At 34.6% G+C, this 23,600-nt stretch overlaps 1 protein-coding gene across 7 annotated transcripts in view; it reads right to left on the bottom strand.

The window, feature by feature from the left end:
* DNAH8 (dynein axonemal heavy chain 8) overlaps positions 1-23,600 on the bottom strand; it is a 126,586-nt gene that overhangs the window by 87,088 nt on the left and 15,898 nt on the right. For 6 of the 7 annotated variants that reach the window (XR_015283599.1, XM_086878340.1, XM_023924402.2 and 3 more), the window contains 18 exons: positions 22,628-22,729; positions 21,207-21,353; positions 20,023-20,220; positions 19,425-19,501; positions 18,872-18,971; positions 16,611-16,730; positions 15,729-15,864; positions 14,850-15,037; positions 13,835-13,915; positions 12,738-12,854; positions 10,529-10,648; positions 9,662-9,791; positions 8,508-8,623; positions 7,474-7,580; positions 6,178-6,238; positions 4,484-4,679; positions 2,707-2,900; positions 994-1,120 (listed from right to left, as the gene is read on the bottom strand). Coding sequence is in view for 6 of the 7 variants with exons in the window: in XM_086878340.1 (XP_086734466.1) it covers positions 994-1,120; positions 2,707-2,900; positions 4,484-4,679; positions 6,178-6,238; positions 7,474-7,580; positions 8,508-8,623; positions 9,662-9,791; positions 10,529-10,648; positions 12,738-12,854; positions 13,835-13,915; positions 14,850-15,037; positions 15,729-15,864; positions 16,611-16,730; positions 18,872-18,971; positions 19,425-19,501; positions 20,023-20,220; positions 21,207-21,353; positions 22,628-22,729 (2,317 nt within the window). In the remaining variant the exon portion in view is untranslated. Of the gene's footprint in view, positions 1-993; positions 1,121-2,706; positions 2,901-4,483; positions 4,680-6,177; positions 6,239-7,473; positions 7,581-8,507; positions 8,624-9,661; positions 9,792-10,528; positions 10,649-12,168; positions 12,328-12,737; positions 12,855-13,834; positions 13,916-14,849; positions 15,038-15,728; positions 15,865-16,610; positions 16,731-18,871; positions 18,972-19,424; positions 19,502-20,022; positions 20,221-21,206; positions 21,354-22,627; positions 22,730-23,600 lie in introns of those variants that run through there. The other variant, XM_023924406.2, reaches the window with a different exon arrangement.

Genomic DNA, 23,600 nt, shown 5'->3' with positions numbered 1-23,600 from the left:
TCCATTTTAGAACTCGTGTTCTTCAATGGTTTCATAAATTACTTGGACATAGAACTGGAAGGAATACTAAGGAAGTTCACAAACTAAGTGGAGCTGTTAACTCCTTTGAAGCCAGAGAGGCCCTGCAGAGAGACCTCGATAAATCAAAGGGCTGGGCAATGAGCAACCCTATCTAGTTCAACAAAGTAAAGTGCTTGATTCTGCACCTGGAATGGGGCAACCCTGGATGTACAGACAGACTGGAGAATGAGATGCTGGAAAGCAGTGGCACAGAAAGGAATCTGGGACTTCTGGTTGACAGAAAGTTGAACATGAGTCAGCAGTGCCCTGGCAGTCAGGATGCCCAAACATGTCCTGGGGTACAGCAGGTACAGTATTACCAGCCACACAAGGGTGGGGATTGTCCAGCTCTGTTCTGGGCTCATCTTGAGCCCTGTGTGCAGTTTCGGTCACCACAAAATAGGAAAGATACTAAACTATTAGAGAGCATCCAAAGGAGAGCAATGAGGATAATGAAGAGCCTTGGGTGGAAGCCGAATGAGAAGAAGCCAAGGTCACTTGTTCTGTTCAGCCTGGGGAAGAGAAAGAAGGGAGACCTCATTGCAGTTGCAATTTTGCTTGTGAGGGGAAGAGGAGGGGCAGGCACTGATGTGTTCTTTGCAGTAACCAGTGACAGGACACAGAGGAATGGCTTGAAGTTGTGTCAGGGGAGGGTTAGGGTGGATATTAGAAAAACATTCTTCACGCAGAAGTGGTTGGACACTGGAACAGGCTCCCCAGGGAAGTGGTCACAGCACCAGCCCGACAGAGTTCAAGAAGTATTTGGACATTATTCTCAGGTACTTGGTGTGATTCTTGGGGATGGTGCTGTGCAGGGTCAGGAGTTGGACTCAATGATCCTTGTGGGTCCCTTTCAACTAGGCGTCTTTTGTGATTCTGTGACTATTTTTCTCATTATCTTACTGTACATACTAAGATAAGAAAACGTCATACCTGTGTGCAATTCAATTGGACCAAGAAGAATAACGGGTTTTAAATTTTTCATCTCTTGCTCAAACATATCGTAGTGAGCTATTTCTTCTTTAATTTCAGACAGAGAGGGATCAGTAGCAAAAAATTCCTGTGTGTAGTTTAAAATGTCAAAAAATCAACAAAGGTCCTTTTCCATAATTTTGGTAAAAGTTGTAATTGTTATTCAGTAATTACTGAAAATGTATACAATTATTATATTTGTTTTTAGCCTTCTGTAGTCTTGCTAGCATAGCAAAATGAATGTCAGTAACACTCAACCTTTTTGGGAAATTCCAACCAAATTAAACAGAGGAACAGATAAACAAGACATATTAAGGACCCACTTGTTTTGTGAAAACAAGTGACAAAACAGGTCAAACATGTGCCCACACTTACAGGAAGACTACCTCATAAGCCAAACTATGTGTGAAACAATCACAATAAAATACAATTTCTAAGTAGTGCCCTGAGCAGAACTCAAGGATAGAAATGTTTTGTGATTCTGCTGCATTTCAGAAATATTACTTAAGACCTGTATTGATTATGCTTACACAGCATGGGCAAGTAATAAATACTGAAAGCTTTATCCCACTTCTACTCTTCTGTCCAAGAGTACCTAGACAGCCATATTGGAAAAGGAAGAATGTAGAAATTAAACATGTGTGTATAAAAATTGCCTTATTATTGAAGCTTTCACTCTAGCAGCATCCTATTCCTTTGTAGTAACTAGATCAAGCTAGTAGCATTAATTTGATTAGACTTAAAATTTTAATTAGACTAACAGCAAATTTTCAGCCCTGTTCATGGAATTGGTAGGGTTCTAACCCTCATAAACTCATCTTGAACTCCACCATTTCATGGTCACTGCAGCTAAGACTGCCCTTGAGCTTCACTTTCCCCACCAGCTTCTCATTGGTGAGAGCAAGGTAGACTATGGCGCCTCTTCTCATTGGCTCTTCAATTATTTGGTCAAAGAAGTATCATCAACACATTCCAGGAACATTCTGGATTGCTTATGCCCTGCTGTGTTGTTCCTCCAGCAGATATCAGAGTGGTTGAAGTCCCCCATGAGGATCAGGGTTTGTGAATGTAAGGCTGATCCTGTCTGTCTACAGAAAGTCTCATCTGCTTGGACTTCCTGGTCAGGCAGCCTGTAGCAGATCCCCACAAAAATGTCACCTGTCCCTGCTCTCCTTTTAATTCTGACCTAGTCTTCCCTGCCTAGCCTTCTTAAACAGCCTGTGTCCTTCCATTCCAACACTCCACTCATAGGTGCAATCTCACCATATCCCGGTGATACCAGTAGCCTTGCAGGTGTGTGCATGTTTCTAACTCCTCTTGTTAATCCCCCTTGCTACCTGTGTCTGCACAGACATGCCTCATATCACACTGGGTTGCTTTCTCGTGGCCAAAAATCCATAATTACATGAACAAAATAAAGCAACTACCAGGTTTTCAGTATCTAGAATGGCACAGAAGCAGGAAAAGGCAAACGAAAACACAAATTTACACAGAAGTAAAATGTTATTACTTCTCCTTAGTAGATATAGTATCATTCTTACAGAAAGATAAAAGAATTTCAGCTATAAATTATTTTTCTCCATATTTTTATCCTTGATTTTTCCAAATGTTTTCTGATTTCAAAAGATAGAATTAATGAAGAATAGTCCTGTAAGTGATCATTGTTAGACTGACCTGAAATTTGGTATCTTTATCTTCTGTCCACAGCACCTTATATTTATCAAACTCTTGCAGAACTTCACTAACTCCTTCTTTTAGAGAATTCCCAGCAGAAGAGAGAAGTACAATTATTTTAGTAATAGCTTCATTTTCTGCAACACCTGCATAAAAATTTTTCAGCTTTCTGACAACCATATCATCAGTTCCTTCTGTAAAATAAAATTATATATCAATCAATGAATTGTTGCAAGTCTGATTAGAATTCTCTCCTAAACCTATGCATACCAAATTGAGCTTCAGTAAGGCTGAATATCCTATCCTAACTTCAGCTAAAGTAGCAGCTGCTAGCTCATGCCAGGAACTATACAGCTAGAGCAAATTCAGTCTAAAATGAAGGTTTTCAAATGGAAAGAAAATAGTCTTCTTCATTCACAAATTTAATTTTCTCCATTTTAATTTAAGCAGAATGTCAAAGGCCTCATAGACATTCAATATTTATTTTTTTTTTTAATTCTTATAATTAAAGTTTTTAAATTGTATATACTGCTTAAAGCAGTGTAATCTTCTTGAACTGTTTTATTAATTGCTGATACTATCAGGGTCAATGTATTGACTCTGATATTCTTCAGATTCTTCAGATCTGATATTCTTCAGCTCTAATTCTGTCATAATAATGCCTGAGCATTTTGAAGCAGACTTCAGCAAATGAAGAAGAAAAATCCACCCTTCCCACTGCATATATTGTTTAATAAGGGGGATTAAAGAGAACTCCAAATTCTCTTTTACTCTGAAGACCTCTTCTGGTCTCTGCTTACTGGAAACAGTCTCAGATTCATCCATCCTTACTAGTGTACTCCATAATCTCATTGCCCTATCCTTAACATATGCCCCCAGGTGTTGCTAGTATCTAGTTAAAGGTTATGAAAATGGTAATTTCCTGATTCTGTATTTTTACACAGCAGAGGAAAAGTCTCTGAATGCCTGATGAGGATTGGCTACTGCCACCCTGCTTGAAGCCCATTATAAGAGGTTAGAATCATATAAGACACGTCAGTAGAAGAATAAAATAACTGCTCTGGACTGTCAGAAAAACTTTCCAAGATGTTACAGACTTTTCAAAGGAATGATAACAAAGATGTAACTGGATTGCATACCACTGGGTCAGCCAAACAGCTAAGAAAACCAGATGATAAAAACATATTTAGGCTTTTATGGTAGCTTGCAAAATGTACGGAGAGATGCTTGGAAATAATATTAGGAAATAAAGTATTTGACTAAAATGGATGTAGGTCTGTCTTCAGTCAAATATTTTTCATTCACAGGAAAAAACATTTGAGGTGTTTTATAATCTAATCTAGGAATATATCCCGCAATTAAAATCTTTCCTGAAATCTGGCTTTTTCTGTATCTCAATATTTCAATGAAATTTAGTAGAAAGTCATGGTTTATGGTTTCAGCTATATCATTATGTGTACATTCCACAATAAGTAGGTAAAAAGATTGATCATCAGCTTACTTTGCCTTAAATTAAGTAGAATATTCAGAATCTAGCAATTTTTCAGTTTTTTGCTTCTTGTTTTTTAGAGTTGTAATACTTACATAAGCCTGAAAATCTATTTCTGAAAAATACAGACAATTAAATCAAAATAAACCCTCAAAATCAATGTAAAACAATCCACAGTAGGCTTTTATGATGAAAACTGAGCTTATCCACAAATATTTATATATGGCATAGTTATTAAAGCAAAAAGTAAAGTAAAAAAGTAAAACAAAACCTAAACAAACCACTTACTTTCCCCTTTTTTGGCTTTTTTTCCTTGTGATCCAAAGCCTGAAGAAGGTGCTTGCTGTGTGCTTGGTTCTGTTTTTAAAATAGACTTTTGCAAATGCCGCTGTCCCCACTGAGCAACTCCGCGACTTACTTCCAATGTTAACTGAATCATGCGATTGATGGCGTGCTGTATATCATCTAAACTGGGAAGAATTACCTATTTAAAACATTTGAAAAATTGTTGAAATAAATGCAACTGACTGTCATTTTTGAGACATGAGTTTTACTCCACTCATAGTGAATTGCAGAGCTTACCCCAGAAGAGAAGTTGGAAAATATAACATTAGCAGGTTTTCTGGCTCAGAATTGCTTCTAAAGAGATGAAATATACTGTAGTGACCTACTATCTAATTATGCAGTCATACTGTGGGTGAAATGGCAATCAAGTATATAAGCAGATAGATTTATTGGCTTTTTCCAGCTATTTTATAAACTCCTACTGCATTTTAAACATCATTTTTATAATGACTTTTATATAATGTGTAGGAAAACATTACAAGCCTTGTTTTTTACACTCTAGAATAACAAATCATTAGAAATCATATTCTATGGTGCAACCACTACTTCCCACCCTTCTCAGGCCTTATGTACGAGCAGCTGCATACAAAAAAGCAATGCTCTTGCAAAATCTTACTAGCATTAGCAAAGTGCTAATTTTACCCAGAATTACTTGATTACGGCCCCGGATTAGCCAAGCATTTGAGGGCTGAAAAGAGAAATGTACTTCCTTTGCAGCAGGAAGAGCTCAATGCTTTATGCTTCTATAAATATCAAAAAGGTAAGTATTCTACACTTTGGCAGAACTTACATATTGTGTACACACACACAATGTGAATGTATAACAAAATGATGATATGAACACCTGTTTAACATCAAAAGAAATATCACCTTCGAGCAGAACCCTTTTTTCATTGTAATTTCAATATAAAACCATTAATCTTTATAAAACATTTGAGAAATTTTGTTACTTTCATAAAATAAAAAATACATATGGCTGACACATATTTATCTTACTTTACAAAAGGAAAACAAACTAATGCTTTAGTTCTTTGCAATTGAGCTGCCTTTTTTCCCCCTGTATGTAGATGTCCACAACTCCTTTTTCTGGTTTTGAATCTTCTATTTCTGCTCAGTGTTCCTCATTCTGGTCATCTAACTTCCCATTTAGGTGGCTAAAGCCAAACTGAGCAAAGTTAATGTTCATTACTGAAATTCAACAAAAGAATTTAGATTACACAAATAAGAGTTAAAATATTATAATAATGATAATGATAATGATAATAGTAATGATAATGATAGTAATAATAATAATAGTAATGCAAGATGAAGAACCTATTCCAGTAATGTAACTACTATATGTGAGGAGAACCGTAATCTTTCTGCAAAGAACATGGATGAACAGATTGCAGTGTAATTGCTAAACCACACAAAGTTAAAAAGCAAGGTTCTGCAAACACCACTGAGACACAGACCAGAGCACTAGGACTGTGAGCACATTTCATCAGTGCTCTCAGCACACTGAGGATGTGAGCAAGTGCTCTCCTTTGGAACAGATGCTGGTCCAGTGGAAGCATGCCCACACCCTGCACTTGGGCAAATGCAGGGATAACTACAAGACAGTGTATCTTACCTTACCTATATGACATAAAACTTACCAGGTTGGGAATATCAAGGTGTATTTCTGCTTTTAGAAAAGGAGTGATGTCCTCAGATTTGCTATAAAATAATTTTGACACATTTCATAAACAATTCATCACAAAATCTCCTCTGTTCATCTGAGAAATATAATTTTGAACTAAATTTTCTGACAAAACACACATGGTGAATTTTCACATGAAACTATGTGCTATTTCCAAAACTTGCAGAAGTTTATTGTTTAAAGAATAAAGAAAATAGCTAGAGCTCCACCATTCTGACAAAGGTTAGCTTGGATCCAGCCATTGCTTTCAGAATTTTTTATCCAGATTATTTTCTGATTCAGGATTTTAGTCTCTTGTGTTCAGAATGTTGGGACTCTGCAAGTTCTTTGAACAGGGCATAAGAAGGTCTCACTGACCATTACATGTAACAACCTATCAAGAGCAAAAGTTTTCCCATTACATTTTAGAAAAGTATTCAATAGAATGGAAAAATTTTCAAAGATGACAGGCTAGTGCAAAATGATTAAAATTATCCTACTCAACTTATTAACCTACTCAAAACTAAAATTAACACCTAAAAACAAAGAGAAAAGTATAATTTTAAATGATGTGGTGTGATATAGTGACCAAATAAGAGAGGATTCAACAATATGATACAGTAGATGAAAATGAAGGAAACCATAAAAATTCCTATTGATTTTGCTAAGGATTTCAATACACTTTTTATGAAAAAGTCCTTAAAAAAAGAAAAAAATAATTCAGACTTTAACAAATATTAATGACAAAACATCATGAACTTCATTTGCTTGAAATAAATTCTCTTAAGACAATTCTAAGTAGACTTCTCAATATACACTATATTGTACTGAAACAATTCTGTCTCTGATGTGTATGCCTGTTTGAGCAGAGAAGAATCTATAGAATCTATAGAAATCATAGGAGACTGTCACTAAAGGACACAAAATGATTCACACTACTACCTTCGGTGTTAGAACAAAAAACCCATGACTTTTTATTTCCTGACTCCAGTATTTATAGATTCTTAACAATGACCAGGGACTGGATAATTAAATTACCACCTTACCAAGCACACTGGTCATGCAAAACGTCCATCAAAAAATGCTTCTCAGAAGGAATGTGATAAACAACTTACGTTTACCAGACTCCCATGGGAAAGTAACTAAAACTATGAAAACATTATCAGGTTTAATTTTCAGGGTGACAGGAGACTGATTTTGTATGGATCTTACCATTATCATGAAGAATTCATAAAAAGTGCATACTTGAAGGAACCTTTCATTTGCAACTTACATTGGAACACTCGTTCTTCTTTTAATACGATCCAAAGACAGTCGGGTTGCTTTCTGGAGGCTGATTAGCAGCCGGCGACTGAAATAGGCAAGTAAGTCCTTACAGTTCTGTAATAAATAAACCATACATTATTTAGCATCATATTCCCAGAGAAACCTGAAAATTATTGCAAAAAGCTTTTAAGTCAAACCTAATTGGTTTTGTCAGAAGGAATTTATGCTGTAAGCATAAATGAAACATGAAAAACACAAAGTGAGCAGTTGGGGGTTATAAGTAAGTAAATAAGAAAAAACAGCATGGAAAAGAGAGTACAGTATGTGAGAAAAAAACTTGTCTTATTGAAATCTGTTTGAAATAAGCTCCTTCAGAAAAGCTTTCCATATTAAAAAAAGAGCAAACACAAAACCAAGCCAGAAAACTAAACCATGAATTATTTAAGAATATTGATGTGCATGTACCCATTTTGAATAAGAGACAAATACAGTAAAATCCAACTGGATTAAGAATATGAAAATATGGCTACATTAAATGATCACTATTAGAAAAACAATGTAACATCATAGTATTATTGCATTTGTGCTTGTAAGTTTGAGAGCCTTTGTTCTGTACTTCTACCTTCCTTCTCTGCTGAACATGAAGAGATTGAATAGATTCTTCATGGAAAAAGCACAGAGATAATCTTTATTGATGAAGTTGGAAGAGAAGGATAGAAAGGATGAAAGATCCTGTCCACCTAAGAAGGAAAGCCTGTGTTATGGCTTAGGTACGTTATTGTCTCCAATTTTTATATTTACCACTCGTGTCAAGAATTTGTTTAATAAAGGTGATAATTGGAATAACATGCAATATATTTGTGAAAATTAAAATCCATCTTACAGGCTCTTTTTAGGCAAGCTATTTTATAATTTGTAAATTTCATTTAATACTGTCCATGTGATGTTTTTCTGTAATATAGATATGCAGCTACCAAAACTCAAGGTCCTGTTTACTAATCCAATTGGTCTAAAAATAATTTCCTTATTTTCACAAAATACCTTTTTAAACTCTTCTTCTTTATCATTGCCCTTGCTATCATCACTTTGAGATCCTTCAGCAAGAGTTTTTTCTTTCTCCTTCTCTTTACCTTCAAATGCTATATGTTTTTCTTTTCCTGTAAATTAAAAAAAATAATAATTGTAATTGCATATATATTCTGCCTTAAAGCATATTGTCCCCACATTAGAGGCTAAACAATATTGATTTTTATTTTTTTAATACCTGGATCACCAAAAATTTGTTTTATTTCATGACACTTTTTCACACCAGGAATGTGGTTAAGGTCTAGCCTATAAGCCTTATCCTAACAAACACTGTGCACTACCAATCTGTTACTGAAGATGCATAGACAGACATTAATATACCAGTGAAAATGGCCAAAAAATCAAAATCCATATAAACAATTTAACAAAAGACAGAGAATTATTTTTGTGTCATCATTTTTTTTTTTGCATGCTATTGAACCTTCTGGAGTATTTACCCTGCCTATGCCTCTGTACCTGGAGAAACCTGAACCCAGAAGGAAAAAAATCCTGTGAAAGAAAAGAGCTCCACTCCTGATTAAGCCTCAAAATACTTTTTTCCTTAAAACATTTTTTTTTCTTCCTCCAAATATAAACTATTTCTCTTGTAACAGTATGGGATCTTCTTAAATCTTTGTATGACATCCCAAAGAAGTGGGAACCAGGGATACAAGAGCCAGAAGCTGACTGTACTACTTTAAACTGAGCAGCCAGCAAAGCACATAATTCTGCTGTGACAGGAAAGTTAAAAATGGAGGGACAGTACCAAATAGCTGACAGAGCTGATAAGAGAGGAACATTGGATTTCACTTAGAGATGGGAGGGATGTGAAGTGGTAGAGTTAGGATGAGTGACTGAAAGAAATGGAACTTTATTGCTCTTCCTCTAGATCAAATACTTTGTTAATCTAAAGGACAGCTTTTAACTCTAGGAACACCACAAAAACTGAATTACCTTCATATTTCATGAGGTAATAGTTTAGTTTAATAGTGGTTAAAGAAGGTAGAACTGTGACACAGATGAAATTGTAGTGGGAGGGAAAAGTCTGAAGCAAATTAGCTAGAACTGATCAGTTTTAATAAAAAGTAGCTAAATCAGAACTTTTTATTTAAATAAGCAACATTAACTACCTTGTGATTCTGAGGGCTTAGGAGATGGAAATTCATAATTCTTTTCAAATAGATCTATTAAATCTTGAACAGCATCTTCAATGTGCATGCTTTTTATGTTCAATAACTCAGCACATTCTTTAGTATAAGCCTGTTAAATAAAAATTTCAAGTCTAAGTATCACTGATTATCTTATTGCTGTTTCTCTTCATGGAGATTCAAAACATTTCCCTAAATATTGTATTAATCACACCAAAATGATTTCAATTAAACATATATATTTATTAAAATATACTTGTATATTTATAAAAACTTACGTTATATTATCACTATATTTTTAATGCCTAAAAAAAATCCTTTTTTGAAATATGGGCACTTTTAGGTGCTCAAAAAAAATTCTGAGTATTGAAACGGAGGTCACAGTCTGAATCTGAAATTATCCAAATACTGTTTCCACTGTCCTTAATAATTTTATTTACTTGCACTGATTTGATAATTAATACATTTTTAGCCTATTTTGGAATAAGAAAGCTTTCAGATTTTCAAATATAGTTGTTAGAAAGTATTTTTTGACCTCTCCTTTAAAACAAATTGGGAAAAATAGGGAAGAAGAAAGGCTATATTTGTCTGAGATTCTTCATACACAAAAAATCTCATCTAAGTACAAAGCACTTAAATAACATTATCTATTAAATACTACAGCTTAAGTATCTCAATTACCAAAGAACCAATGTATCTTCATAAAAAATGTTTTAAGCAAAATAATTTAATTATAAATAAAGTTCTGTATTTCCACATAGAGAATTTTTAAATTTTATTTTCATTTACTAAGGCATTTTTTCTAATGTGCCCTAGGATTTAAGTTGAAAAATGTGAAGTGGCACACACCTCATTGTCAGTCAATAGATCCTCTATTTTGATAGGACCATCTACTGGTAAGCTCACTAAAGAAGTATTTGATATTTCTTTTAATATTAAACCAATCCGCACATCACTTATAATATTAACCTAAAAAGAGAAAATCATGTTAATACCACACACTTCTCTTTAAGGCATAATGTATTCTATTTTAGAGAGCTCTAAGAGCTAAAAAAATGTTTTGCAGAAAAATAAATGCAAGAATGTTAAAGAGTAGAAGATATAAGAAAGTGAATAATGACAAGAGTTATAATAACTTAAGGGTTATTTGCAATGGCTAGACTCTCAAAGAATCCTGGCTGGTTTAACTGCAGTTTTAGGCAGACAGGCAGCAACAAAAGTCAGACCCTAGATCATTCTTGTCCTGCAAGATACAGAGTTTCTAGATTAAATAAAACAGAGTAATAGAACAAGATACATCAATATAATTGGATTCTTGTTCATGATCTTACTCATCACAAGTCTAGCAGCAAGGCAAAGGAGGTGTCTACTGCAAATTGCTTGATGGAGTAATTTTCAGTCCTTCTCCTTCTTTTAGTCAACACAGGCATTTTCTGTGTTTTTGATTCTAAATTGCAGCATTTATACTAATAATTGCATTATTAGTATACGGTCAACTACACTGAATTGTTTTTACCATGGCAAACAGAGCATTGATCATAATTATGATTTTCTGCCATATATAAAAAGAACTCGATACACTGACCAGTGACTAACAATCTCTTACCACAGTAGACACAATTTACAATATTCATAGAGGAGATACTAGTCACAGAGTTTAACCATCAAGCCAGAAGGACAATCTGACTGTCAAGGTAAATTCTTGAGAAAAAATCAAGACAATATTGGTCCTCAAGCATGTTAAATCATATAATCACAGCATATCAAATTTAAAGAGTACTTCAAAGATCATCTGGTCCAACCTTTCTTGGAAAAAGTACAGCTAGACAAGATGGCCCAGCACCCTGTCCAGCTGAGTCACAAAATTGTCCTGGGGGGAATCCACCACTTCCAGTGTGATATAATTTCAGTGGTTGACTGTTCTCATTGCAAAAAATTTTCCTCTTGTGTCAAATTGGAATCTCTCCATGAGTTACATAATTACCCCCCATTTTTCCCACATAAACCATTGTAAGATGGGGGTCCTCATCTTCTTTGCAGTGAAATCTTCAAATATTACATCATGATGTTGAGGTCTCCCCTAAGCCTTCTTTACTCAAGGGTGAACAAAACCATTTCTCTCAACTTTTCCTCATTTGTCAGGCTTTCCAGTCCTTTGATCATCACTGTGGCCCTTCCCTGAACCCTCTTCAAATTTCTTTTGTATAGCAGGGACCAAAACTGAATACAGTTCCAGGTTTGACTTCACCAGTACTGAGCAGACGAGGATGGTGATTTGTTATCTCTGCTGGTTAATGCAACCCAGCATCCTGCTGACTTTTCTTTGCTGGAGCAGCACACTCTTCACTCAAACTGAACTTGTTATCCACAAGGATGCCCAGGTCATTTTTCACAGAGCTGTTCCCTGGTCAGGTAGATCTCAGCCTATGCTGCACTCCTGGATTATGTGCATAATATGTGGATTACATAGGTAAAGTGCAAGACCTTACATTTGTCCTGGTTCAGGTCTTCCTGCAGGGTGGCTCTCCACTTTCCCATTTCCCATTTAGCTTGGTGTCATTGGCAAACTTTGTAAGGGTATGCTTGATCCCATCATCCAGATTAAAAAGCATATTCTCCTTCAATATTCTCCTTCATTATTTTATGGGCTGCACAAAGAGGACATTTTCACAACATGCCTGCTATGAATAGAGTTAATGTTCCAAAGCTCTCTACTCAATAGTTTTTACATGGAAGTATCTTTTACGCAGCTGCACTCATGGACAAGCGCTCAAAGACAGGTATTGACTCTGAAAATAAGAGTTAAAGTCCCAGAATCTGAAGACAGGAAGTGGAAATAGATTCTATTTTAAGGACAGAAGCAAAAATCAAACGTGATGGCAATAATAGGAGAGAATCATTAAGTATATCCCTACTCCAAAAAAAGGAACCTATTTTAAAAATTTCTATGGTATGATACAAAAATAAGTACAGATTACGTTTGAATATGAAAAATAGTGTCCTATAAATAATTTCTATAAGCTTTTAATTTTATTTATATAGTGAGCAGCTGGATTACCCTTCTCAAAAGCTGTCTAAAAATGTGCAGAACTTGATCAGCTTCTTGAAAGAAAGTTTCCAGTGTGACAGATGACCAAGACAACATGGTAAGTCCTTGCCTCAACACACCTTCCATCTAAGCATAAAGATATAATTTAATAGGTTTAAAACAAACAAGCAAACAAATAGAACAGAAAATAATTAAAACAAGTGCTATTATTATTAGAATCACTAACATTGCTTATAAAACAGAGTGATGTGCAAGGGAGGATGTAAATTTCCAACAAAAAGGTAAAAGAAATTTATGCAACAGGAAGGAAGGGGAGGGTAGTGCATACTATAGCCTCAGTATTTTTGTTTCTCACACTTCTGTCCAACTTTGTAGTTATATAAAGTTACACAAACTCTACAACCTTTTGGTGTGACTACTTACAACCAAAATGAGGAGAGTTACTTGGAACAGTCACATACATATACTTTTATATGTCTGGCAAAACCAAATGGTTTGTGGTATAGACATTCTGCATCTCCAATAAAACTTTACCTTTAGTGTAGCGTTCTACACCACTAAAGAAACTCAATTTACAAGGTTAATAATTCTCCCTGAGTGAAATTCCATGTTAAAGCCAGAGATTTGTGGAGATAAACAGACCTCAAGGACTGTATTTTTTGTCCTGCTGGTCTTCTATCTCATAGGCACTAAGATTATTTGATTGTAAAACACATTATTTGAGAAATGTATGTGTTGGAGCCTGGAATACAGAGTGTGTGCCCTTGTTTCTGATATTTAGTTACAAGATCCAGAAAAACACTGAATTTCATATAATATGAAATTCATGAGAATGTTTTCATGGTGATACATGAAAACAAATGTTAGATAGAAAAAGCTAAGAGTAAGTGTATAGATTGGAAAGTTTTTTTAATCACTGGGTGAAAAAGTTAGTTTAGAGAAAAGTTACAGTATAAAGGATGCAAAGAACAAATTTTTAGTCTTAAAGGTCTCAGTAAAATCCATTAAGCTCACAACATGCAGAACCATCTAAATATTTCAGTATTATAAATTAGGTTTTTTAAACTTCTTATGAGGTGTACTGAAGTGCATGCAGCAATACCAACCTTTTCCATTTTTGGTGTCAGCAGATTTACAAACATGTTTGGTGTTCCTTTACGCAAATCTTCAAATAACTGGACAAGACTCTGTTGATTATTAGAAAGGGTAGTATCAAGCAGAGTATTTCAAGCATTTCTTTACTCAAGAAAACAATTTGTCATACAATCAACTAATTGAAAAAGATATTGAAAGCCGCACATTGCTTTCAGCATTTCAAGTATAATTGAAAACAATTAGAAATTTACACAGATATTATGTATCTATGAACATCATTCTTGGGATGTAACAAATTTGTATCATGCTATAGAAGAAGGAATGAAAACCATCTTTGTGCAACACTTTCTTAAGGCACAAAGCCAGAAAAAGAATGATCTTTCTCTAGAAATAAATACAGCTTGAGCTTTAGCGACCGTAACTTGCAATACGCTCTTAAAATTGAGTTTCATATGCTTTAGATAAATCAGGTGTGAACTCAATTTTAAAATATCCTCTTGTCTTATGCTATATGCACACACACACACAGAGAAAAGTCTTGTATGATGTGCCTCATCCCCAAGATACAGGCTCCTTGAAATAACACCATAATGGAGACTACAACAAGTATAACAAAAACAACTTCACTTGCAGGTAACCTGCAAAATTCTTCACATTTCTGTGTCTCACCATATATTCCAAACCAGACTAACTCAAATATTTCTTCTCAAAAACTCTAAAAACCTGCATTTTACTGATTTTCAGACTGTGAAAACTTTTTGTGTAGCTTAAATTATTTCATGACCAAGGTATACTTAGTGTGCCATTTGGTATATGAAGTATATATTCTTATATTTAAGTATCTTAGCAGGACTTAGCAGGGCATTTTCAAATGAGATTTTCTATGTCCACCTGTGCATTTTGTAAATTTACCTTAAACTATCTCTTCCCCAGCTTTAATCTTTAGCTATAGAAAAAAAATTCATGTTTAAACACATATCCTTTTAAATTTTTTGAAACAGAGATCACAATACTTTTCAAGTTTACCTCTAACTTCAACTTGTTTGACTTCAATTTATCTTCCATTACTGCTATCTTGACTGCCTGCTCTGGTACTTCCAGACCCAACTTTATCATACATTTCGTCTCCCGCACAATCTCTAGAATTTGGCCATCAAAATTAACTAGGAGCTTCTCAGTTGTAGGATGGCGCACAAATATTGTGGACTGTAAGGCTAATGTAAAGACATTCTGTTATCAGTTTCTAAGACAAAAAATTGTTTAAATTCTACAAATTATTATGAAAACCAGATTTCTAACATTACAATATAGTGATTAAGTATGTAGGGTTACTTGTGAAATATCTTCATGTAGTTTTCAGTTAAAGAAAATACACAACCAACTTCCATCATATTAACTTTCTGCCTTTCTCTTCATAAACTAAACAAGTCTCAGATCCAGTCTTATTTGTGTCATAATTTTTCTCAGCCCAAGTTAAAAAATTATGAAATTAATTCTCTGAGGACCGGGAAACACAATGCTTGAATATCAAACATTTCTAGGCATTAATACTTGTCCTTAGAGGGACTGGGGCAATACAATCTTATGAATTATTATACCAGAAAAAAAACCAAACCAGAAATAATTATTAAATAGTACACATAGAGAATTTAAATACCAAAGTTATCTGTGTCTTAAATTTGTGTCACTAATGTTTACAGTCATCTGTCAAATAGAGTACCAAATCTGCAATCCTCTGCATCAAAACTAAGTTTCAAGGTCAGTAAGGCACTGAGATTATATTACTGAGCCTGCTAATTGGATCATGACTTTAAGGGTAAATTAGGCTTAAAAGAAGTATCTGATTTGATTTAACTTAGTATTCAACAACAATTTAAAGAAGCAAGTACATATTTAATTACTTACGATATTGCAATTGTGACATTTCCTTCATCCACGCGTTATGATAGACTACCTCAAACTCCACCAATACATATGCAAGTTTGTTGTATGATTGAACAACTGCTTTACCTTCTGGACTTGCCAAGATATCTGAATGCTTCTATTTAAACACAGTACATTCAAATTAAAACTAAATCCCAAACCACCCATACCATTCGGATTTTTCTCAGTTTAACTATTGTCTATACATAGTGTAGGTTAATATTACGAATTATACTGACAGAGCTCTTAAAAACTGTTTAAAATATTTATGATTCAATTTAACAGGGCAATAAAGTAATTAAGCACTTATAAGGAGTAAATACTAAACATTTAACATCAGTAAGAGCAATTACTTTAATATACTGTCATAAATATCTGCATTTCACAGTGAAATGGATACTCAGTTCTACTCAAAACTGAATAACTGCAAATTTATTGGAAAAGCTTCCTTTTTTAATGAGGTGATATTTTTTAATCACAATGATATTTATGCCTGTTTTCCTTGGAACAAATGTAGATGAGCATTATTCACCTCTGAGGGAAACAGAAAAGTGAAAAATTCTCTCCGAAGTTAACTAGGCATGAGACCCTGCATGCTTTGTAGGAGAATCACTCAAATGTTTCAAGAATTCTTCAAGGTTATTATCAACTAAAATAGTCTAGTCTGTTCTATTCCAACACTACATCTTGGATCTACAAAAAGGGTTACTGCGGAGCAGTATAAACATACAAAGAAAAATGTTGTGTAGCATATAACAAGTGACGTAATCATAACTAGAAACTTTATGATCACTCTATTGAAGTAAGACAGTTCACTGTTACATAAAACACCTAATTTTTCAGCACATCTTACATTCAACTTACATGGAAATAGCTGATTGGTTCATTTACCCTTCTGAATAGCTGTCTCACCCACAGTATCTTTCCTGCAATAGGTGGCATGTTTCGAGCAAGAGGAGGGTCATCTTTCTGAGTTTGGTAAAGCTACAGTAAGAACAATATCATTAAACATATGTATTAAAACTCTATTTAAATGCTAAACTGTTTTCTCTGGTACCACAATTTCTTCCTTCTCCCAAACAGATTAAATTTGAGTGGAATCACACAACAGTTCATGGAGAGAAAAATGTATTTCTTCCCTGATTTGGTACACTTCAAAGATGTACATATATCAATGCTGGTACCTCTCCTGTCTCCATTATCTCATGCTGTTTCTCCGCTGTGCTTACTTATGACAGAGTCCTGAGTACACACCACCCCAGGGTTGAGCAGCCAGTATTCAGTATCAAGTCTGACACCTGACTTAGAAGCCATATGCTGTGAAAGCAAGCTTTTGTTTAAGGAAGTGGTGTAAGGAGAACCTTTTTGGGGCTTTTCCTCCTTTGCTTAGGTACTGGCCTCAGGAGAGGCCCAAGCTAGATCAACTGAGAGCTTTTTCCTGAAGAGAAACATCAACACTGTTCTTAGACACACATATCTATTAGCTAACATTTCAGGATTTGGACTTAATTATTCTTGTGAGTCCCTTCTAAATCAGGATAATTTAACATTCTATGATATGCACTTTTCTACTAACTTCTAATCAAAATGCATGTAGATATTTCTGGATAAACAGTCCATGCTTTTATCTGTGACCAACATGAGAAAAAATGTCCCCTGCTCAGTGCATGACTGCATTACAGTAAAAAAAAAGGCCTTAAGTTATAATGTACAAAATTTGCATTGACAAAATATTCAATCACTTTAGAACCAGCATTGCAGTAGGAGCAACTTTTTATTAGAAATAACTTGCTTGGCAAAGATAAAAGACAATCTAGCAATATCTAATAAATAGTTACAACTAGTCAGTAGAATCAACACCCTTTTTGACAGAAGAAAGGAGTATTTGTATCCACCCAACTTTAGGCATGCAAACTCAGGCTGTGACAACACAGACTCTGATGACACAACTCTTCACTAACTAGGTCTTCTTAGCCCTATCCTGTCTCCTGCAGTCCCAGCCAAAGAAATCCAAGCAGCTTCACGGTGATCTTGAGAGAAACTGACCTGGATGAAACCCTCTCAGTAAATGTACATATTTTTCTTTTGCCTGGGAAAATACAGCTAAGGGTGGGCTACATGATTTTTTTAAGCAAGCAATGCTGCTGAAAATCTGTTCATCTAGTTAAGCCAGTAATTAGGGGTTCAGGGATTGATTGTTATATACAGTGTGTAGGTAGGGAAAGGACACTGTAAAGAATGGTTCAGAGGAGATTTGCTAGGCTACAGTTTTAAGTCACGGTTCGGAGGAAAATTTTACTAGTAAGTGCAGAGTTTATCACTATTGGCTCCTTGTGTAAACTTCTATCATTGATCTTAGAAAATGTAAGCATCTCAAAAAAATTTTTCAACAGTCTGTTTTCCAGATTCCCTTTATATTCACTGAAGAAAAATGGTCATTTGGAAGGAATTATTTAAATCCTCAGGACACTTTATAAAACTGACCAGATTAACTCACTTTAGAGTAATTCTTCCTTTCTTTCTTTCTTCCTTGACTATAAGGGGAGTTTGGACATCTAATTCTGATGCAGATGTTTATTTTACAGACAAAGTAAAAGTTTACAGTCAAGTGATATGAGCAGTTCCCAGAACTTAATTCTCATTTATACTTCAGTCAGGATGCACTACAAAAATCAGGAAAAATTACTTTATAACAAACATAAATGCAATTCACCTATAATTTACATGTATTTTATGCTGCCACACCATTTGATAATAGCTACTTATCCATTCAAATTAAGTGTGGAAGCCTCATTTAATAAAAAAATCCAAGAGGTGCATGCATTGTACACAGCCAGTAAAGAACATGCTTCTTTAAATTTCATTGAGGAAGGAATAACAGAAAATATTTTGGTTTCTAAAGTAAAATTGTGATGACAGATTTTTCTTCAAGATCAAGAGTGATTTGGCATATTTTATTGCCAATCCACCAAGGCCATTTTCTGTAACAGGAAAACTAAAGTAGGATAAATTGGGAATTGTGAGAAAATTAGTGAAATAGGCAGAATAAATAAAAATTATTCCTATTGAAATGCTTGATCCAATTTTAATTGATGTTTACAACTTACTGAAAGAAAATCAAATACCTTTTTAGTAGTTTCGAGTTCTGCTACATAATGTTGAAGAATACAACTAACTGTACGTGCTGTTTCTTCTTGAAGGCATGGCATATTCAGATTTTGAAACCTGTGTTAAAAATTAGTAGCCAAAATGACATTTCTAAAATAATAACTGTTTTAATTTATTTTGTGCTATATGAACATTACATACAGTGAAATAAGCAAAAAATCTAGGAAATTCTTTTGAATCTAAAAAACTTTTCTGCTTTGAGGAAGTTTAAACATGTTGAAAATTTCTTCCCTGGTGAGTATTTTGGTTGCTGTCACTTAGTAAGTTTAAGGCTTTTCCTTTAGCATCCTTTTGTGTATAAAAATATACTAATGAAATTAAGAAACAGAATATATTGATTCTCATAAGAAAGATAAAATATATATTTTATCATGATTATGTGGTTCAGAATATCAGTAATGAAAAATTCTTAGTCAGGCCCTTTGTTCTAAAATTTGCTGGACTGTTTAAATTGTGCTAATCAGTAATTTCAAGTTACTTTAAAATATTTTAAAACATAGTTGCCAATACCTTTGAAGTAACTGAAGGGAATTCTGTGAAGACAAAATTTTCCGAAAACAGGTACGCATAAAAGTCTGTAGCTGTGTCTAAAGAACACATAATTCAGTGTGGTTTTTCAGATCAGAGAATAGTATTTTAATGATATTTTCTTAACATAGGAGTTTTTGAAATTTTTACTACTTAAAGCACAAAAAGCACCCTTCATCTGGCCACACTTAATATAATTAATAAATAGCTAGTTTCAGTCAAATAATCTCTAAAATGTCATACAATTCTATGAAATAAACTAATTAGTTGCAGCTTTGTTCTGCCCAAAATCTGACTACATTTCTTCAGGCTAATAAATGGCTTCCACATAGATCATTCTCTCAGGTTTCATAATTTTTTGTCATTTTGACTGCAGAGTGAAAATCATCCATGAGCACTGTTTGATATACTTTACACCTTCCTTTGAAAGAAGGAGAAGGAATGGAAAAAGCCTTTCTCCAGACAAACTCCATACATTTTAGAAGAACAATGTAGCCTACGCACAATTCAAAGTCTCACTGACCATCAGTTTGATACATTCTTTCTTGAGTAAGTTATAATAAGTCATAATATTTCTTACCTCTAAACGTTCAACTTCTGACATGAATTTCAGAAAATCCACATCAAATTCTGTTACTTGTGGATCAAGAGTGTCATATGGTTTCTTTTGAAAAATGTGGTAGATATTTTTGAATTTTACTGCCATAAGATCTATACCTTCAACTGGACACAGAGTCAGTGCATTAAAATTCTGTTCTACAGCTATCATCTCCATTATCTGAAATAAAGATATTATATTCATGCTCATAATTAATTCTTTGTTATTTTCTCTATAAAATAAAATCTGGATAAAATAAAAAAATCAACAGCCACTCCTCTAGCTATTCCATTTAGAAATGTGTTGGTTTTGAGTCAAGTATTTTCAATACTTGAAGCATAGTTAATTCAGTTTTCTACATCAGTTCTCATCACAATTCAACACAAAGTAAAATAATCTTTGTTTTTCATAATGATAAAGAGGGTTTTTTAATGTTTTACTGCTAGATCCAATAGGACAATGCGGAAAAGGAGTTGAAACGTGGCATGTACATACTGATAACAAAAAGGTATCTCAAAGAATAAAAGCACATAAAATAATAAAAGAATAAAATATAAAATAATAAAAGAATAAAAGCACACTAAAATCTCAGTATACATAAGATTAGTATTTATACTGAGTGATGAAGAAGTACATCAAAGACTCACAGAATTCCTACCTTGTGATAATTATCATCTTATCCCTTGTCTGACCTTATTCTGTACCAAGAAGGACCTATTACCTTTTCCACTCAAGAATGTTAGCTTAAAATCCTTTTGATGCGTTACCAAGCTAATGTTAAGACCTTATCAAGCAGCAGAATCATCTGAAGAATTGTGTTTAGCAGTAAACATGAGCTTTTAATGTCATTCAAAAAAAGAAAAGTGTGTTATTTTTCACATAATTTTAAACCTCTTAAAATAATGATCTAAGTCTAGATCAATCAGGTTATTTCTCTCCACACTAAAAGAGATAAATTGACAAGTTGAGGAGGCAACTGTGAGATAATAGCATCAAGCACTGGGATGATTTACTCTGTGGAAGTGCCTAAATTCTCTCAATAGAGAGTAACAGACTCCTTTAAAGGATGATTAAGAGAATGTATGTTGGCAAGCACCTACTTTGTAAACACTTTTTTGGAGAGATGCTTCTTCTTTACCAATAATAGCAACAGCCAATATACTCACTTTTTCTAACCTCCTACAAAAAGCTTCAGATTTTCCAAAAATGTACATTTCTGACACTTCCAATGCCTTTTCTCCTAGATTTTCTGAAGTCTCTTGCTTAGCTTCATGGAAGCATCTCTGATATTCTTTCAACAGACATATGCATTCCTAAAAAGAGAAGGAATAAATACCATATTCATTATGCTATGCTTATGAGAGAAGGACTAGAGTACACAAACTGATTGACATTCCAAAGCCATTAGTCACCACTTAATCTAATTTCAGTCAACAGGCAACAACAACTTCAATACAGTGGTTTTCTTTCAGTGTTGGAAGTGTTTGCAACATATGAACAAACATACAGTAGTACAGTACAGTGAATACACCAGAGAGTGGTGGTGAATGGTGTTGCATCCAGTTGGCAGCCAGTCACTAATGGTGTCCCCAGGGATCAGTGCTGGGCCCAGTTCTGTTTAATATCTTCACTGATGATCTGGATGAAGGGACTGAGTCCACCATCAGTCAATTTGCAGATGTGGGTGTCAGTGTTGATCTGCTGGAGGGTAGGAGGGCTCTGCAGAGCGGCCTGGACAGGCTGGATAAATGGGCCAAATCCAACAATTTGATGTTTAAGTGCTGTGTCCTGCACTTCGGCCACAACAACCCCCTGCAGCACTATAGGCAGGGGACAGAGTGGTCAGATAGTGGCCAGGCAGAAAGGGACCTGGGGGTACTGACTGAGCACGAGGGAGCAGTGTGCTCACATGGCCAAGAAGGCAAATGGTATCCTGGCCTCTATCAGCAATAGTGTGGCAAAAAGGTATTCTTCCCCTCTATTCTACGCCTTTTGGGGAAGATAGCAACTCAGTAATTGAGGTCTGGAGAAGGAGAAGGTAGAAATGAAATTAACGTTGGCAACCAGTATTCCCACAACTACACATATTTTGCCATAGCATATTGCATTTGATTAATTTGTTCTTAATAGGTCACAATCAGATGAAGAAGTGGAAGACTATCTTAACACTGACCTTTCATGGTATGCCAAGGAAATCTGGAATGAAAAGAAACTACTGTAACAAAGTCAGGATCTATTCAAATACCAGATTTTCCATGTTAGAGGAAGATGGTACCATATCAGAGCTGTACCCTCCTTGACAGCCTCTCTTCCTCAAAATGGAAAAATGTGGAATATTAATCCCTTGGTTGCACATAAAGCAAAGATGCCAATTCTAAGGTCAGTGACAGACCACACTGATAAAGATGAAGCCATTGTAAGTTCAACAATGGCCATGGGCTAAGAATTAGGAAAACATTCAAAGCATCATGAAATAGAAAAAAAGCCAAGAGGCATGAAGCACTTAATACATATTTGGACTTCCTTATTATAGCAACAGGTAATCAATAGGTTTGACATGTAAATAATAAAACACTGAAATACAAACATTGATTTTTCCAATGACTACTGGAGTCTCCTGATCCCAGACTCGATTCAAGCCAGCATCTGTAATGTATGCTTTACATGTTGTGACCATTTGGTTTGTAACCTAGAGCAGACAAATGAAAAAAGTTTAACAGTAATTTTAAGCTTAATGGTAAATTTGCCTGTTTCACAAAACCTATTAAAATTCTCATATACATGTGTTAATACTATCAGATTGGGAATAAATTTCACTTGTGGAAATAATAGTGGCTAAAACATACATGCAATATATACAACATACACCCTCTAAAAACTCTGAGAACACTCCCAGAAGTATATGTAAATCCCAGGACATATTTTAGGTCTTATAAGTTCAGCAATACACAAACACAGAATGTGTTCAATCAAAATTCAAGAACAAAAGAATTTATTGAATTCCAACTATTCTTCACTTACACTGTTGTCTCTACACTATGCAGTACTTATTTAAAGACTGGCCTTAAAGGATTTTATATCCTAGCAGTACATCTTTACCTTGATTTCCTGTAGCCATAGAAAGGAGAAAACATTCTTCTACTTCTCAACCATAAAAATCCAAAGTTAGTAATGAGAGAGAGAGAGAGAGAGAGAGAGAGAGAGAGAGAGAGGAGTATGTGCAGATATAGAAGATATATCACAGAGGACAACTGAAACAGATCTAAACAGGTAGAAATTTTTTTTGTCTATTAAATTATATGAACAATTAAAAACAATTCTCCTGATGATGTCATTTGGCTTTTGCCTTTTTTTTTTATATGCTCTCTGTATTCTTCACACATGTATTTGTAACTCTGTCACCTATTGTATTGGTAACTAGTTTTCCAGCACTTTTCCATGGCCTTTCCCTAAGCAGAAAGACAAATTTCAGAGCTCCAAGCCCTGGGAGGTACAAGGCCTCATCTTGTTTCTTGCTGGGAACCAAGGCCAAGAACAACTATCCAAGATACATTCTCATG

Source organism: Cyanistes caeruleus, chromosome 2, assembly GCF_971803275.1.
Source record: "Cyanistes caeruleus chromosome 2, bCyaCae1.hap1.1, whole genome shotgun sequence".
Taxonomy (NCBI): domain Eukaryota; kingdom Metazoa; phylum Chordata; class Aves; order Passeriformes; family Paridae; genus Cyanistes; species Cyanistes caeruleus.
Note: the sequence above shows the minus strand (reverse complement) of the source record. Positions and strands in the feature narration are given on the sequence as shown.